Below are 15,751 nucleotides of genomic sequence, written 5' to 3' on the forward strand. Positions count from 1 at the left end.
TTTGTGGGACGGGGTGGTTTCTGCATTATCGGGGAACGTCATGGGCTGGGTCCTCAGCTTGTTTCTTCACTCAGTATATTGAAAGGGGGAGGAAAAAGGATTTAGATCCTCTCAGGAAAATGGCTTGACCTGAAAGACGAAGCCCTACTTTAAATGTCAGAGATTGCATGTTAACTCCTCTGTGTAAACTTTCTGTAATCATTTAAATCTCTCTCCTGATGGATGCCCCAATGAAGTAGGAAGTTCCATGTTTAGAAAGGCAAAATTAAACAGCACATTAATATGTTGCAAAAAATTCCTTTGTCACATGTAACAACTAACCCAGCAGATCCCAGCGAATGTTGGTCACGTGACTGGTTTTCCCCGCGCTTAGCACGGGCTTATAACAGGGGGTCGTCCTGGTCAGACCCAGCTGTTCCAGTTACTCGGGCTTTCCTTCACAGCCCTCGGGAATGCGGTGCCTTTTTTTCTGCCCATTAGTAAGTGCTCTTGCTAATTTTATTGCTAGACATTTTATAATTTTCATTGCTGATGTATTTATTCTCTGACTTTTTGAATTAGTTATGGCTGTTATATAGGAAAGTCACTGCTTTTCGTATTTTTATATGAAAGTTTTATTCATTAAACTCTCGTTACTGTGAAGTTTTCCAGCATATTCTTTTAAATTTTCTACCTTTTATTTTATGCTCTTATTTAACTATACTAAGCTAAGTAAAAGTGGTGAGAGGTAGCATGCTTGCTTGTTCCTGATTTTAATGGGAATGCCTGATTTATTTACCATTAATCATGATATTGGCTATTGGTCTGAGATATTTTTCTTTTCAATCATGTTAAGAAAGTACCCTATTTTTCTGTTCGTTTGCAAAATTTACCAGGAATGCCTAGTGAACCTTATCAAATGTGTTTTTGCCATCTGTTGAGATGATTATATGGTTTTACTTTTTTCTTCTCTTTATTTAAGTAATTCCAACAATAGATTTCTAAAATTATCAAACCACCTGACTTACCTGGAACAAACTTTACTTGTGTATGGAGTATTAGTCTCTCAATATTCTGCTAGACGTACAAATATGTTATTTATTTTTTAGGATTTTGAGGTTTGTCTGCAGTGTTTTTGTACTGTGATTGTGAGGGTGTCTCAGGCTTACACTAGTTGTATAAAGTAAATTATATACATTTTAAAAATTTTAAAAGATTTCTTTCTCTAATCTTTGACACAGTTTAAACAGTTTCTGCTGATTCTAGAATTATTCCCTTAGTTGTTTTTTTTTTTTAATTATTTTTAAAATGGCATTTACTTATTTAAGGTCGTGCTGGGTGTTCACTGCTGCGCACTGACTTTCTCTAGTTGCAGTGCGTGGGGGCTCCTCTCTGGTTGAGGTGCACGGGTGACTTGTTAACAGTGGTTTCTGCTGTTTCCGAGCACAGGTTTTAGGTGCAGATCTTCAGTGGTTGCAGCACATGGGCTCAGTAGTTGTGGCCAACGGGTTTAGCTGCTCCACGGCGTGTAGATCTTTCTGGGGCTGAACCCATGGGCCCCACATTGGCAGCTGGGTTCTCAACCAGTGGACCACCAGGGAAGTTCCTCCTTATTCTTCTTTAAAGTAGACTTTATTTTTTAGAGCAGGTTACATTCACAGCTAAGTTGAATGGAAGGTAGAGAGAGTTTCCATGTACTTCCCGCCCCATGTACAGAGAGACTTCCCCGCTATTAACGTCTCCGTTTGTTACAATTGATGCACCTACACTGACAGAGTCCCAGAGTCCCTGGGTAACTTCAGGGCTCACTGTTGCTGATGTACATTCTAACGGTTCACCAGTGTATAATGACATATGTCCACATTATGATGACATACGTAAGAGTTTCTTTGACCTAAAAATCCTTTACGTTCTGCTTACTCATCCTTTCCTCCTCACTGCCTCCTGGCAACCGCTGATTCTTTGTCTCCATAGTTATGCCTCTTCCAGAATGTTATACAATTGGAATCACATAGTATGTAGCTTTTTCAGATGGTCCTCTTTCACTTAGCAATACACATTTAAGATTCCTCTGTGTCTACTCATGACTTGACAGCTCATTTTTCCTAGAGCTGAATAATGTTCCATTGTTTGGATATACTTAGCTTTTCAATCCGTTCACCTACTGGAGGGTATCTTAGCTGCTGTCAAGTTTTGGAAGTTATGAATACAGCTGCTACAAACGTCCGTGTGCAGGTGTTTGAAGGGACATACGTTTTACCTTTGGATAAATACCAAGGAATGTGATTACTGGATCAGATGATAGACAGAGTGTGTTTAGATTTGTAAGGAACTGCTAAACTGTTTCCATAGTGGTCTACCATTTTGCTTTGTTATACATTTTCTTCACATAACACTTCTCCTATTCAATTTTCACCTGGATATACCTTGCTGGTTTGGCTTGGCCTGGCCTCTTCAGATAGCTTGCCTAGTGCCCAGGGCAACTTTTCATCAAAAGACAATGCTTCAGATAGGAAATTTTCTTTATTTCTTTAACAGTTGTTTCTCCACAGGTTCTTTTCTCCACTTCTGGAATGTCTATTATACAAGTATGGAGCTGACCCTCAGACAACATGTATTTGAACTGCATGAATCCATTACACATATTGTTTTTTCAGTACTAAATACTGCAGTGCTACACAATCCATGGTTGGCTGACTCAGGTGCAGAACCCCAGATATGGAGGGCCACCTACAAAGTTGATTTTCAACTGCGTGGGGATTGGTGCCCTGTTTCCCCACTGTTGTTTAAAGGCCAGCTGTGTTTCATTTCCTGGGCATTTCTTTCTTTCTTTGGTCTTTTTCAGAGTTACAGGGAAGGTTCTCAAAGCAGTCTTTCTTGATTTGGTTTTTAATTTGAAAGTAAAATTTTGCATATTTTTCCAAACTTGTTTATGAATTAACTTTTCAAATATTATTTAGAAGATAAATTTGGAAATTTTACTAAGTCCCTGTTTTCAGGCTTTTAGCAACTCTCTTAATAAAGACACGATACCTTGTATTTTTCTTCATATGTCTAGTAGTTTTTCTTTAGAAGGACCTACCTAGATCTATGTTTTCTTTAGAGGGACCCCTAGATCCCTAGAGGGATTGGAATTTGAAGTGGTTCTAGGCAAGACTATGCAGATTATTTTCAAGCATATTGGTTCCAGGCCCACTTGTTTATGGTTTAGTTTCTAGGTGCGGGCATCCAGTTGGCCATGATTAATGCAGGGGAGGGCTCTTGAGAGAAGTTTGCTGCTATGCTAGGCAACTTTGCTTTCAGGATTTATGGAGGCAGCTCAAGGTTAGCTGGAGGAATGTCTCCTTTCTCTAAGTGAGTGTATAGGTTAGGAATCTTCTGACCAGTGTCTCTGCTTTTATGTGCAAACCAAACATTGGGCTAAGTCTTGGCCAACTGATTTGCAAGCAGACGCTTGTACAGTTCCCAGCATCACCAAAATTGCTTCCAGCCTGTGCCAACCTCATCCTAATGCATAGCCCTGGTGTCTATCATGGGGCTGAGAGTGGCTCTGCTGGGGCAGCACCCCCATCGGGCTTCCCAGGGATGCCCTTCCTTAGTCAATACATCCATTGATCTGCTTCCACCTGCACTATGTATTGCAGAAATTCTTTACATGTTCTTGGTCAGAATTTGAAACAGAGAAGAGTTAAGTGGATGGTTTCAGATTATGATCTGTAAGTAAAGATCAGGGAACTACCGCTTTCAACAAGTCTGAATACAAAACTGATTTATTTACAGTGTCACCACTAGGTGGTGCTACCAATTGGTGAAAACAAAGGTTGCTGTTGTGGGACGATCAAAACCCACTTGCAGCTAGGACCAGCACAAGTTTGCGAGCTTTTAGGGAGCTTGTGTGTACTTGTGCGTAAGTGTGTGTACACATAGCTCTTGGTGCATGAATTTGCTTCAATGCAATGTTGGTTTACACGTGTTCACATGCAGGCAAGTATATGCAGAGATTAGGGTTGGGGGCACCTTCATATCACATCATGAAGCTAATGATATGAACTCCAAAAGGCTGCCCCATCAGCCATATGTATCGTCCGGAACTCTGGTCCCTCAGCTTGAAAGGCTGCCAGTGGAGTGTGCAGAAGCCCCAGCCTTAAGGGAGAAATACAGTGACAACGCCCCAGGAAAGCTTTTTCGGGGCAGGGAACACACAGTCACGTATCCTGTAAGGTCATCTGTCCGCAACCCCTCCAAGGAAGTCTCAGTCACTTGTAATGTCCTGGAGGACCACGGTCTCGATATCTCCCTGAGTACCCAAAGCTTCAAATCAAATGCCCACATTAGGATGGCATCCTCTGTCCGGATAGGGAGTGACTGTGCACTTGAGAAAATAAATGTGGGGGTGGTGTTGGGGAAGCCCCGAAACCCCTTCCCCACCAGAGTCATCCGTATCCGCACGTCCTTTCCGTTATCACTGTGGACGGTCCCCAGCTGATCTCAGACTCTCACTCAGGAGCCCGGCCTTCACTCCAGGAGTCTTGCTGCCTTGACTACATGCTGTCCAGCATAGCCCCTGAGGCTGGGGAAACTCAGACAAGCCCCTTCCCTCCTCTGGCATCAGTTTCTGCAGCTCTCGGTGAGGGCTGGGGCCGCAGGGAGACGCTCCCAAGTAGGAGAAAGTTCTGCTTGCCTTCCTCCTCCTCCTTCCAGCAGACTTCCCTCCTTAATGGGCCCCCAGGGGAGGCAGCTGGCCTCCTGGGCCTCCAGAAGCCGCAGGAGGGAATGCTCACTTGAGCATCATTAAAAGTTCAAGTGGCTTCCTCCCTCCACCCTGCACCCCAGGGGGAGAACCCCAGGACTCATTAAACCCTCTGCCCCCAGAGTCCAATTTGGTTGAAGGGAATGTTTGATCTTTTCATCCAGAGGAGGTTTGCACTAAGGGTTTGGGGCCTCCCTGAGACAGTTCATCTCAGATCCAGGTCAGAGAGGGAGGGTCCCCAGAGGTCACCTCTTGCCCTGGCGCTTTTCCAGAGGAGGAAACAGGCTGCAGAGAAGGGGTGTGTCCAAGGTCACCAGGAGGCAGGCTGCTGGAAGCATTTCTCTGGGTGGCAGAGAACTGAGTGGGGGCGGGGTGGGGGCTCTCTGTGGAGGGTCCCCTGGGCACCCATGGTCTCAAGGGCGAGGTGCAGAGCTGTGGCTTTGGGGGGGACCCTGCAGCATGTGAGGAAGGACTGTAAGAGCAGCCTGACAAGCCCACAATGGGAGGGGCTGCCTGGAAAGATAGCAAGCAACCGTCCCCGGCCGCTTGGCCGTGTGGTGGGATGGATAAGTGCTTGTCTAGATGAACAGAGGGCTCTGGACTGCATGGGCAGAGGGATCTGCAACTGCTCAGGTCCTGCCTGCTCTGTGAATTCTCCCCCAGGCAGGAATGGTGTGTCTTGACTGTCGGGTGGGGAGCTTCGGATGGAGCGGGGAGCCTGCCGTGTATGGGCAGTTGAGCCTGTTGACTGGGAAGCAGGAGGCTGACCCTGGGGCCTGGCCTCTCTGACCTCAGCGGCCAGCTTCCTGCCTCCTGCAGCCCTACACTGACACCCGGCTCCCAGACCCAGCAGGACTGAGGCTGCAGAGACAGTTGTTCAGCTTTCCTGCCTGCCGGGCTGGCCTGAGCTCCTGAAGAGTGCAGGAGCAGACATTCTGCAGGACAGAATGTGACTCAGCCCCCGCGGCCTCTGTGGGCTGCAGGGCAGGGAGCCACGGTCTCCCAGATGATGCTCGGTCCCCCCAAGCCATCTGGGCCAAACTCCACTGCCTGAATATCGGCGGCTTCCCTGGTGGCTTGGGTGGTAAAGAATCTGCCCTACTTGCAGGAGACCCAGGTTTGATCCCTGGGTTGGGAAGATCCCCTGGAGAAGGGAATGGCAACCCACTCCAGGATTCTTGCCTGGATAATTTGAACAGAGGAGACTGGCAGGCTACCGTCCTTGGGGTCGCAGAGTCGGATACGACTGAGTGACTTTCACTCACTCACTCAATATCAGTGGCAAACGTGTCCAGACCTGGTTTAAGTGCCTTATAAACACTAATTCCTTAAATCCTCAGAAAACCCTACTAGGAAATATACTCTAATGAACCCTTTTACACATGAGGAAACTGAGGCAGCGAGCATGGGAAACATGCGCAGTCACAGGGCTGGTGAGTCATGTGGTTCTAGAACCCACGATCTTAGTTAGCGTGCTGTGCTGTCTCTAAGAAAGGAGGGCTCTGAGGCCCAGGGAGGGGACCGGGCTGGCCCAGTCACCCGGCTGGGTGGCAGGGATGGGGGCCCAGGCTCTTATCTCTAGCCTCTGGGCTCTCCCCCCACCCCGAGGCCCCTCCTTCCAGCTCCTCTCTCCCCACCTAGCCTCACTTGGGCCTCCCCAGAGTTAACAGTCGCCGGGCCTCCCCTCAGCTGGCAGCTGCAACCCAAAGAGGCTGCACCCACATTCCCTGGCTGCTCTCCAACCCACAGGAGCAGAGAAAACAGTCCAGTGACCGCGAGGGCTGAGCAGAGGCTGCTGGAGGGGAGGAAGCAGTGCGGAGCCGCCACGCAGAGGGCCCTGTCAGCTCCCAGATGCTGGACCTCCTGCAGCGCACGACCCTCGTGGGCCTGATCGTCGGCACGGCGGTGGCCTTGCTGCTGCTGCTGCTGCTGCTGGCCGCCTGCCTGTACTCCAGACAGGAGGAGCCCGACATGGAGAGGAACCGCCCCGCCGCCAGGAGGAACCGCATCAGGTGGGCCCGGCCGTGGATCTCCTCAGGCCGGGGCCACCTGGGACACTTGCACCATTTCCGCCATGCTGGCCACGTGTCTCACATGCCCCATGCGAACCTCCACCATCACCATCACCACCTCGCCCACCACCATGCCCACCATCACGCCGCCCACCACGCCGCCCGTGCCCACCGAGGCCGCCACTGAGGCCCGTGCAGGGCAGCCGCTGCCTGCCCTGCCGTCGCCAGACGAGTGGACCTGCCGACGCTCCCACGCAGCAGGGCGCCTCTCTGCAGGGAACACCGGGTCCTGCTTGGGCTTCGTCTACCTTCCACGCCCCGTGTGCTGCGGAGGAGAGCGGAGGAGCGCCAGGGCTGGCCCTGCACACACAGGAGGGGGACGGGCTGAGCGCAGGCGGTGCTGGCGGTCCTTCGGGGCAGACACCACCTTGTGACCTTAACTCCCGAGGGGCACCAGAGTGGACCGCCTGTCCGGTTGGTGCAGGCATGCTGGTGTGTGCGGATGGGCAGGTGTGCCCTGCTCGCTCTCAATGACCAGGCCTCTGGCTGGCAAGGTAGCTGGGAGGGGCCCTGGCGATGCCCCTGTGTTTGAAGGAGGTCGTGAGGCTGCACAGTCAAGTCAGTGGTGCCTTAATCCAAGAAAATAAAAACCATTAAGAAGCTTTGTGAAGAGGCTCTTGATTGTAACTCAAGTGGGAGGGAGGGAGCGGCCAGGCCTGTTCCTGCCTTTCCCTGGACCTCCCTCTCTGATGGGAAGTGAATGTCTGAGTGGGCCCTGCCGTGGGGGAGACTGGACGGCTCCGCTGGGCTCCGTGGACAGTAGGTGAGAAGGCCTGGGGCCCGAGCTCTGATGGGAGGCATGGTTAGGGTTTGCAGGCAGCCCTGCACAGAGACGGCTCTCTGTGTACCGGTGGGGCTCGGAGAGAAGGAGCGAGGCCGTCCAGGCTGGCCCCCAGGGCTCTGTCCGGTCCACCTCTAGGGCAGACTATGCTCCGGGCCTGCAGAAGGCCCCTGCGAGGCTGCGCTGAATGAACGTTTCTTTGGTAAACTGGTCAGGGTTTCTCATCCAGGTGTTGAGTCTCAGCCAGCCTGACCCCACTGATGCGTGTGTGTGTGTGTGTGTGTGCGTGCGTGTCTGTGTCTGTGTGTGTGTGTGTGTATGTGTCTGTGGCTGGCTGGAGTCTGTGTGTGGCTGTGAGTTTAGGAGGGAGAATGTGCTGCTGGGTGGCCCTGGGAGAGGGCTTGCTCCTCGGAGTCTCAGTTTCCCCTTCCCTAAGATGAGATAGGTGACAGACGCTTCTTGTCAAAGCCTGTTCCCAGCTACCCCAGGGCAGCTGACAGGATTCTGCAGCCAGGACGGAATCCAGTTCTGAGGCCTTCAGTGAGGAAGGAAGTCCTGTGAACTGGGGTGGGAAGGGGAGGGGGAGAGGCTTGAGGGCCAGGCGAGGCGGTGGGGAGAGGCCGGAGAACAGGCCATAAAGTCAGGGGCCTGGTGGCTGACTCACTGGAACAGAATGTCCTGTTTCTTTTCTATTCCCCGGTGATTCTCTATGAGGCCTGGGGTGGGAGGCGGGGAGAGGGAGGCAAATTCACTGATAGCAAGGCCAGATTTCAGGCTTGGGAAAGAGGATCCAGGGTCTATAGCACTCTTTGTATCAGCCTCTCCTCCCTTACCCTGTGGTTACCCTTAGTTCATCCCTGATCCGGATTCCTGCCACAACCCCTCCAAGTCTGCACACCTCCAGCCCTGCCACTTTGCGAGGCCTCTTCACACTGCAGCCTGCCCATTGCCCTTGGGACCAAGTCTCTGCCTCTTGGTTGGCCATCCAAGGCCCCCGGTCTGATTCCTGCCTCCTCCTGTTCCTTCTGTCCTGTCCACACTGCTCCAGTCCTTAGGCTCAGGAAACATCTTGCACGTTCCCCTCTCTGTCTTTGCCCAAGAAGAATTTGTCATTCACTCTTATGGGTTTCTCATTTATTATTATTGTTATTGTTGTTGTCATTTCTGCCGATGCACTCAAATCTCTTTCCCTAGAGATTCAAAGGCCCCTGTCCTCCTAGACTGGAGAACTCTTGAGGGCCCCCCCATGCCCAAGTGTGGGATCAGCCCACATGACAGATGCTCGAGAAAGGTTTCCAGGGCTTCATGCTCTCTGGAAAAAGTAAATGTACTTGGAATCATCACTACTAGAAGCTTAGGGCTTGAGGGCTTCCAACTTTACTAGTGGGACATTGCAGGGATTAGTCCTTTAAGCTTCTAGGGCCTTGCCGAGAGAGCTCCCGCTTTACTACCCCATCTGCTGAGTGTTGGGGTGTGTGGAGGTCGATAGCCCGCCAGCCTGGACCTCCCTCATCCCTCTGCAGAGCCCGATGTGAGCCTTGGATTGCCTGCCTTTCCTATGTGTGGCCTCGAGCATCCTCTGGGAGAGCCAAGAGGCTTGCCATCACCTTCCCCTTCTTAATGTAAGTGGAATCTATGGAGGACTTCTCTGGTGGTTCAGAGGTTAAAACTCCATGCTTCCACTGCAGAGGGTGCTGGTTCAATCCCTAATGGGTAACTAATATCCCACATGCCATGTGATAAGGCATATATATATACATATATATATATATATATGGTTATGTGTGTTTGTGTGCATGTATATGTATGTATATGTATATATACGGAATGTATGGGCCATGCTCTTTTCTCTGACCAGTTGACAGTGATGGATGCTGGGAAGACAGATGTATGTATAAGTGGTAGACATCTTTCAGAGCCCTGTTATGTCTGGGGCTCATGGGTAGGGGCTGTCTGTCATAAGATTACAAAATCCACAAGAAAAGAAAATATCTGGAGAAACCCTTAGGACAAGCAGTCCCCCTCGTGCCCTCCACCTCCCAAAGTGACTGGCTGACATTGATAATTCATTGATAACAATTCACTGATAATCTGAAACCACAGGCCCACAGAGTGGTTCGTCATATTTCCTGCCCCCTGCTTCTGGTCACTCCAGTTAATACAAGTAATTCAAGATGTCCAGCTTCCTCTTGCAGCCCCAGCTGGCTCTGGGCTCCTCCTCTGTGTGGGTTGTCCAGTTATCTTAGAAAGGGGAAGAGAGAGAACTTGGCAGAGTATCACTTACTCCAAATAGTCACTCTCCCATTCTGCGCATAAGCAATTTCCTAACACTAGTACCAAAGAAAGTTCACTGGGCCTTGGAGAAATTAAAAAGGATCCAGGCTATGTGGCCCTGGGCTAGCCCTTGGCCATCTCTGGGTCTTCACACTCTGATCAGTAAATGTATAGAAGGAGACGACTGCCCTGTGGAGCGGTGGTATCTGGAGAGAGGTCTGAACTAGAAGGAAAGGGAGGGAAGTCCCTCCTTGGCAATTTGGTGCTCTAGTTATCACTACTAATAGCAACAGGCCATGGGCTATGACTATCTCTAAAATAGAGAAAATGTTACTTCACAGCGTTGCTGGAACCATTATATGAGATAGTGCCTGGCTGTGTCTAATACCTGGAGCTATTGTCTGTAATGACACCCTTTCTCAGGGTTTGGATGAAGTCGGGTTAATAATTCAGCCTCCTTTCTGGCAGTGGTGGTGGTCTCAGGAGGTGCTGGCCATGGAAAGGCTGTGATCAAGTGAGGATGGGAGACAGAGTGGCCTGGACCAGGCTCACCCCTACTCCCCCGGCCCAGTGAAGCAGAGACGCTGGCAGGAGGCCGGGCTGGAGTGGCATGGGTGTGCGTGGGGGGTGGGGTGAGTGCAGTCACCAAGGGGGCCGGCAGCTGTGCGGGTCCTGGGCCCTCACTCACAATTGGAGGAAGGAGCTCAGGAAGTGCTCACAGCCGCTCAGACATCTCAGAGCCTTGTCCCAAGCAGCACCAAGGCTGAGGCACCCAGGGATGAGCGTGCCATGGCCTGGGCTCTGGGGTGGCCATCTGGTCAGGAGGCCCCGGCACTGCGTACAGCCATAGCTGCCCCTCTGGAAGCCCGGGGTAAGTTTTCACAGCACCCGAGTGTGAGCAGCGGGCACGAGCAGGCAGCCAGGGGGGCCTGGGGGTGGGGCTGGAGCAGAGGATGGGACTAAGGAGCCCACAGGAGTTCTGAAGGGCTCAGGGATCCCACCCGGAGAGTGACCTGCCCCATCTAAACAGCACTCTCCCAGTGCGTGCAGAAAAGGAGGCCAACGAGACAGGCGCTCGTGGTGACCCTGCATCTGACTCAGAGCTGACGTTGCCTCCTCCCCTCCTTCGGCCCAGCCCCCAGCACAGGGCCAGAGGTTCAAGAGACAGTAGTGGGGCTGATTCAAGGACTGACCCAAGGTTCCTCCAAGGGAGGAGTCTGGGCTCATCCCGGACCCACAGGAGGGGGAGTGTTTTGTCTTTTGTCCGAGTGTACAAACGCTCCTGAAATCCGTAGGCGTCACCAGAGGGCTGAGCGGGGCTCCCTCTGAACAAAGTCTGCGCTCTCTTTCCAGCTCCTCCATCCAAGGAGTCTTGAGCTTATGTCTTCCAGGACAGCGCTTCTTCCAGAGCTGCCAGTGGAGTTGCCCACGGCTCTTGGAAGCCTGGCCTAAGACTGAGAAAAGTGACAGAGGCCCACTAAAGTCAGAGTACAGCCATGTGGGGTGCCCAACGGCCCAGAGCGGGTACCAGCCAGGGCCTCAGACCAGCATCTCCTTAGAAGACCACAGGGAGAGCAGCCGGAGGAGCAAGGGTACCTGCCACCACCAGCAGCTCCTCGCTTCGGATGGGGAGCGAGTGAGGTCCAAAACACACCCTGGGCTGCTCAGTGGTCCGTGGCCACACAGGGCCATGGAAGCAGCAGTGATCGGGATGGTGGCTGTGCTCTTCGTGGTCACTGTGGCCATCACCTGCGTCCTCTGCTGCTTCAGCTGTGACTCAAGGGGCCAGGATCCTCAGGGGGCCCCGCGCCCCAGCTTCACTGTGGCCACGTTTCGCCAGGAGGCTTCTCTCTTCACTGGGCCAGGTCGCCATGCTCAGCCAGTGGCAGGTGCCCGGGACTTCTGGACCTTCATGTGAAATCTACCAGCCCCCAGGATTTGCTCTTGTTGTTTAGGCGCTCAGTCGTGTCCAACTCTTTGTGACCCCATGGACTGTAGCCTGCCAGGCTCCTCTGTCCATGGAATTCTCCAGGCAAGAACACTGGAGCGGGCAGCCATTCCCTTCTCCAGGGGATCTTCCTGACCCAGGGATTGAACCCGGGTCTCCTGCATTAGCAGGCGGATTCTTTACCACTGAGCCACCCGGAAAGCCCAGGATTTGCTCTGCTGCGGGTCAGACTCCTCTTCCCCCAGCAAGCCTTCTCTGGTGACCCACTCCTCCAGCCTGGCATTTCTGTCCTATCCAGCCTGTATCCAGCAGACTCCTGACCCATCCTATTCCAGGTGGCCATGCCCTCCAGCCTGGGAGATCTATGGTGATGGGACCAGCAGGAGTCAGCTCTGACCCCCGAGAGCTCAGCCGGACCCTACCCACAGGGTGGGGCTTACAAGAGGGCGAGAGTGAGTGACCAGGCAATACTGGATGGCATGGTGGGCCAGCTCCTCTGATCTACAAGACGCAGTGAAATATCACTGGACTTCATTGTGAACAGAGTGTTGGTTATCTCAAGATGTCCCAGGATGCCTATGATGCCACTGGTTCGATTGCCACCGGAGGAAGCAGCGCCCTCAAGTGGACAGTTTCAGAAACCACTTTTTATTTGTTCCAAGAGAGTCATTTTGCTACTTGCCTGCGCACACATTGCAGAGCCCACTTCTGAGACCTGCCTCCTACCTGTTACCTGAAATCCGCCCTGAAATTCTGAAACCAAAGGGCTGCTTCCTGGGAACTGGCGATTCATTTTACAATTGAAAATGCATATCCTTTTATGGGTGTCCCAAGAATCAGGGTTGGGAAACCACAAAAGGAAACAGAAGAGAAAAAGAGTCACAGAAAGTACCAGATGTTTTATTAATAGGAAAGCCAGAAAGAAGACTTTGAAATGTATTTGCATGAGACTTTATTTCTATATTCTTATGGGTCACTTCTATTCTTAGAGACTGTGACTTGCGTCACCCAGGAACGACTGAAAAATCACCAACTGAAAGGTTATTTCGAATAAGTTAAAATGTTATATTATATTGACAGTATGTAACAAAGCTCTTGTTTGCATCACAAATAAAGAGATGTTCTGTTTTTATTTACAGAAGAGCTGTTTTCTCTGTACCCATGAAATGCATGCCAGACCATATTTAGCAAACGTTTTGAAGGAGGCAGAATTCTGAGTCTCCTGTCTCCATCCAGCACTGAAGGAATGACTCTCCCAGGACCTGGCATTGAAGGGGGCAGGACTGACCCAGAGAGGAGGTCTGGCCCCTGAGAGGGCCTGGACGGGCCACTCTGGCCATGTGGCTGCCATAGAAGGACTCGCAGAGAGAGATGCTTGGGGCTGTGAAAGTGCAGAGGTGTAAGGAGCCAGGGAGAGAGTCAGGCTGGTGGAGAGGGGTGAGTCTGGGGAGGGGAGAGGCACAGCAGAGGGAAGGCCCTGTGTCGGTCCTAAGTGTCGGTCTCTCTGGACCCTAGAGCCCGCAAGCAGAGCCTTCATAGATGCATGTGGAGTGCCGCAGGGAGGCCCCAGAGGGCCTCAGCTGAGCGGAGTGAACTGTTCGGTTCACGTTCTCTGAAAGCGAAGCCCAGACAGAGTTGTGGGGTGTGAGATGTTTATAGGAATCAACAGCCATGAGGGGAAGGAGGGGGAAGCAGGATTAGATAGAGGAAGGAGTTAAAGGTGATGCAGGCCCTTACCCCCCATCTTTGCTCTTCTCTGAGAGCCCCCGCCCCCGAGGTTCGGCCTCAGGCAATGTGGCTCCTGGCACAGGCTGGCCCTGAAGTCCTTCCGTGGAGGCGTCCTGTGAGCACCTCTCCACGGGAGCTCAGCAGCGGCCTGTTCTCAGAGCCGGGTGAGCGTGTCCAGGCAGAGAGAAATACCGGGTGCAGGAGCTCCCGGTGGGCACAGCTGGAGGAGGTACAAGGTCTGGGGGGAGAGAAAGGAGTGGGCCTCAGCCTCTGTCTGTCCTCAAGCAGAGTTAGCTCTGCTGGAGGCCCAGCACCTTCAGCCGGACCCAAGTGTCATGACCCCGGGTCCAGGGCTTTGCCTCTGTGTGGTGTGGTCACATTCTTCCCTGAGTCTGTGGAGGAAGGTCTGTAGGCTGGACTCAGCCCTGAGAGCAAGCAATGGCGAGGGGGCAGCCTCGCTCTGTGGGCGAGCAGTCTGTCAAGCCCCAAGCTCTCATTGGCTCACTCACTCACCCACCCACCTACCCACCCATCTGTCCATCTGTCCACTTACTCCACCTACTTGCTGAGCCTTACTTCCTCGCCGACTCATGCATTCATTCATTCATTCCATCACCCATTCACTCCTCCATTCAAAAAACACTGGCTGAGCACCGACTGTGTACCAGGCCCCACCCAGGGAACGTGAAAGTCACCAAGACCCAGTCCCAGCAACTGGTGAACACCCAATTTAGTCATCTGGACAAGGGTGCTCAGAGGAGAGAGAGCTGGGAGTCCCCGGGGAACCCGGGAGGAGGTGATCTTTGAGCTGGACTTGAAGAAAAGTAGGCACTTCAACAAGAAGAGTTTGGGGGGGCCCCCCCAGAGGGACTGGCAGGACTGGAGATTCAGAGAATGTGTGCAGCAGGGCGTAGGGGTTCAGATAGAGTGGGGGCCAGGAATGAAACACAGCCAGCTCCTGCGGGAACCCCTTCTTGCCACACTTGGCCAGTATGTTTCCGGACAAGCGAAGGCAGCGAAGAGGCAGCCTGGCTTGTCGGTCTGGGCGGGAGCCGTCTTCCCCAGCACACACACGTGGGCGCTGCTGTTGCTACAGGGGAGCAGTGGCTTCTGCAGTGGGAGCTGGAGGAAAGGTCCTGGGAGACTCGGGGAGTGGCCAGCACTGCGTGGAGGTGGAGCCGAGGGTTAGGGAGAGGATGTCCCAGGAACGCAGGGCATTTGAGAAAGGCAGGCAGTCAAGGCCAGCACCCTGGAGCCGGCTGACAAAAGGGAGATGGGACCAGGAGGAGCAGCTAGAGAAGGGGCAGGAAGGTTGGGAGTAGGGTTCCAGATTTAGCAAATAAAAATACAGGGCATCTGGTTAATTTTAATTTCAGGTAGACAACAGATAATTTTTAGTATACGTACGTCCCAGGCAGTATTGGGGACATACTTACACTAAAACATTACTCGTTGTCTATCTGAGGTTCAAATTGAACTGGGGTGTCAGTATTTTATCTGGCAATCCTACGAGGGAGGGAGTGGTTCTCAGAGACGGGGGTTAACTGGCTGAAGCATCAGGGAGGTGAAGGCCCAGAAGAGGCCTCAGATTTTGCAATGGACCGTTGACAATGACCTTGGTGAGAATAGCTTGAGCGGCGTGCAGGGAGCAGCCCTATGGGCGGTATGCATGCACACACATGTCCGCAGTGTGTTTGTGTGTGTTCTCACGTGTGCGTGCTCAGGGGCAGTGACGTCAGTGGGAGCTGAGTCAGCAGAGGATAAGGACTGAAGATTATCTGAATGGAAGAAGGGCGATGTATTGTGGCCAGAGGGGCATGGCCTTGAAGGAGAGCTTATTATTGGTGTTTTTAAGCAGGCGAGGGAGGTTGAACATGCAAAGAGCTGAAGGAGAAGGACTGCAGAGGGAGACAGTGACAATTGTCAGCAAGGAGGAGCCCCACGGAAGGGGTGGGGTGGGAGTCAAGGAGTCAGGCAAGTGGGGGCGAGGGAATGCTGCTGGAAAAGATGCTCAAGAGTACCGGTAAACGCTCATGTTGTGTGTGTGGTGGGGGAGGAGGGAGAGGAGGGCATCACGCCAGATGGTCTGTTTACTCAGTGAAGCAGGAGCGTCTGCTCAGAGATGGGTCTGGGGAGCCGAGGTCAAGGAGAGCCTGGACTGATGACCCACAGCAGACAGGAGCAGCCGTCCTGCTGTTCTCACGTGTGGAGTGCATGTG

The 15,751-nt window shown here is 52.3% G+C and overlaps 2 protein-coding genes across 3 annotated transcripts; both read left to right on the forward strand.

Annotated features, from left to right (window-relative positions):
• Window positions 1-6,388: 6,388 nt before the first annotated feature.
• On the forward strand, window positions 6,389-7,403 carry HRCT1 (histidine rich carboxyl terminus 1). The gene has a single exon (XM_065908276.1). It carries the CDS (start codon window positions 6,581-6,583, stop codon window positions 6,926-6,928), a length of 348 nt encoding a protein of 115 aa, XP_065764348.1. The 5' UTR covers window positions 6,389-6,580; the 3' UTR covers window positions 6,929-7,403.
• A 76-nt stretch (window positions 7,404-7,479) lies between these two features.
• SPAAR (small regulatory polypeptide of amino acid response) lies at window positions 7,480-12,945 on the forward strand. Of its 2 annotated transcripts, none has more exons than XM_065908275.1 (2): window positions 7,480-7,564; window positions 11,210-12,945. In XM_065908275.1, the coding sequence occupies exons 1-2, from the start codon at window positions 7,491-7,493 to the stop codon at window positions 11,772-11,774; spliced, it is 639 nt and encodes a 212-aa protein (XP_065764347.1). In that variant the 5' UTR covers window positions 7,480-7,490; the 3' UTR covers window positions 11,775-12,945. The 2 variants fall into 2 exon arrangements, 1 of the variants encoding a protein (XP_065764347.1); XR_010659529.1 differs by lacking the exon at window positions 7,480-7,564 and adding an exon at window positions 9,168-10,727 and having other exon boundaries at window positions 11,210-11,345.
• The last annotated feature ends 2,806 nt before the right edge of the window (window positions 12,946-15,751 follow it).

This window comes from Muntiacus reevesi, chromosome 17 (genome assembly GCF_963930625.1).
Source record: "Muntiacus reevesi chromosome 17, mMunRee1.1, whole genome shotgun sequence".
Classification (NCBI taxonomy): Eukaryota; Metazoa; Chordata; class Mammalia; order Artiodactyla; family Cervidae; genus Muntiacus; species Muntiacus reevesi.

Excerpts from the sequence above, each read along its gene's own strand:
- HRCT1 (XM_065908276.1), top strand. The coding sequence starts at position 6,581 with ATGCTGGACCTCCTGCAGCGCACGACCCTCGTGGGCCTGATCGTCGGC.
- SPAAR (XM_065908275.1), top strand. The coding sequence starts at position 7,491 with ATGGGAAGTGAATGTCTGAGTGGGCCCTGCCGTGGGGGAGACTGGACG. Across the intron at positions 7,565-11,209 it reads CTGGGCTCCGTGGACAGTAG|CTCCTCCATCCAAGGAGTCT; the intron begins GTGAGAAGGCCT and ends CTCTCTTTCCAG.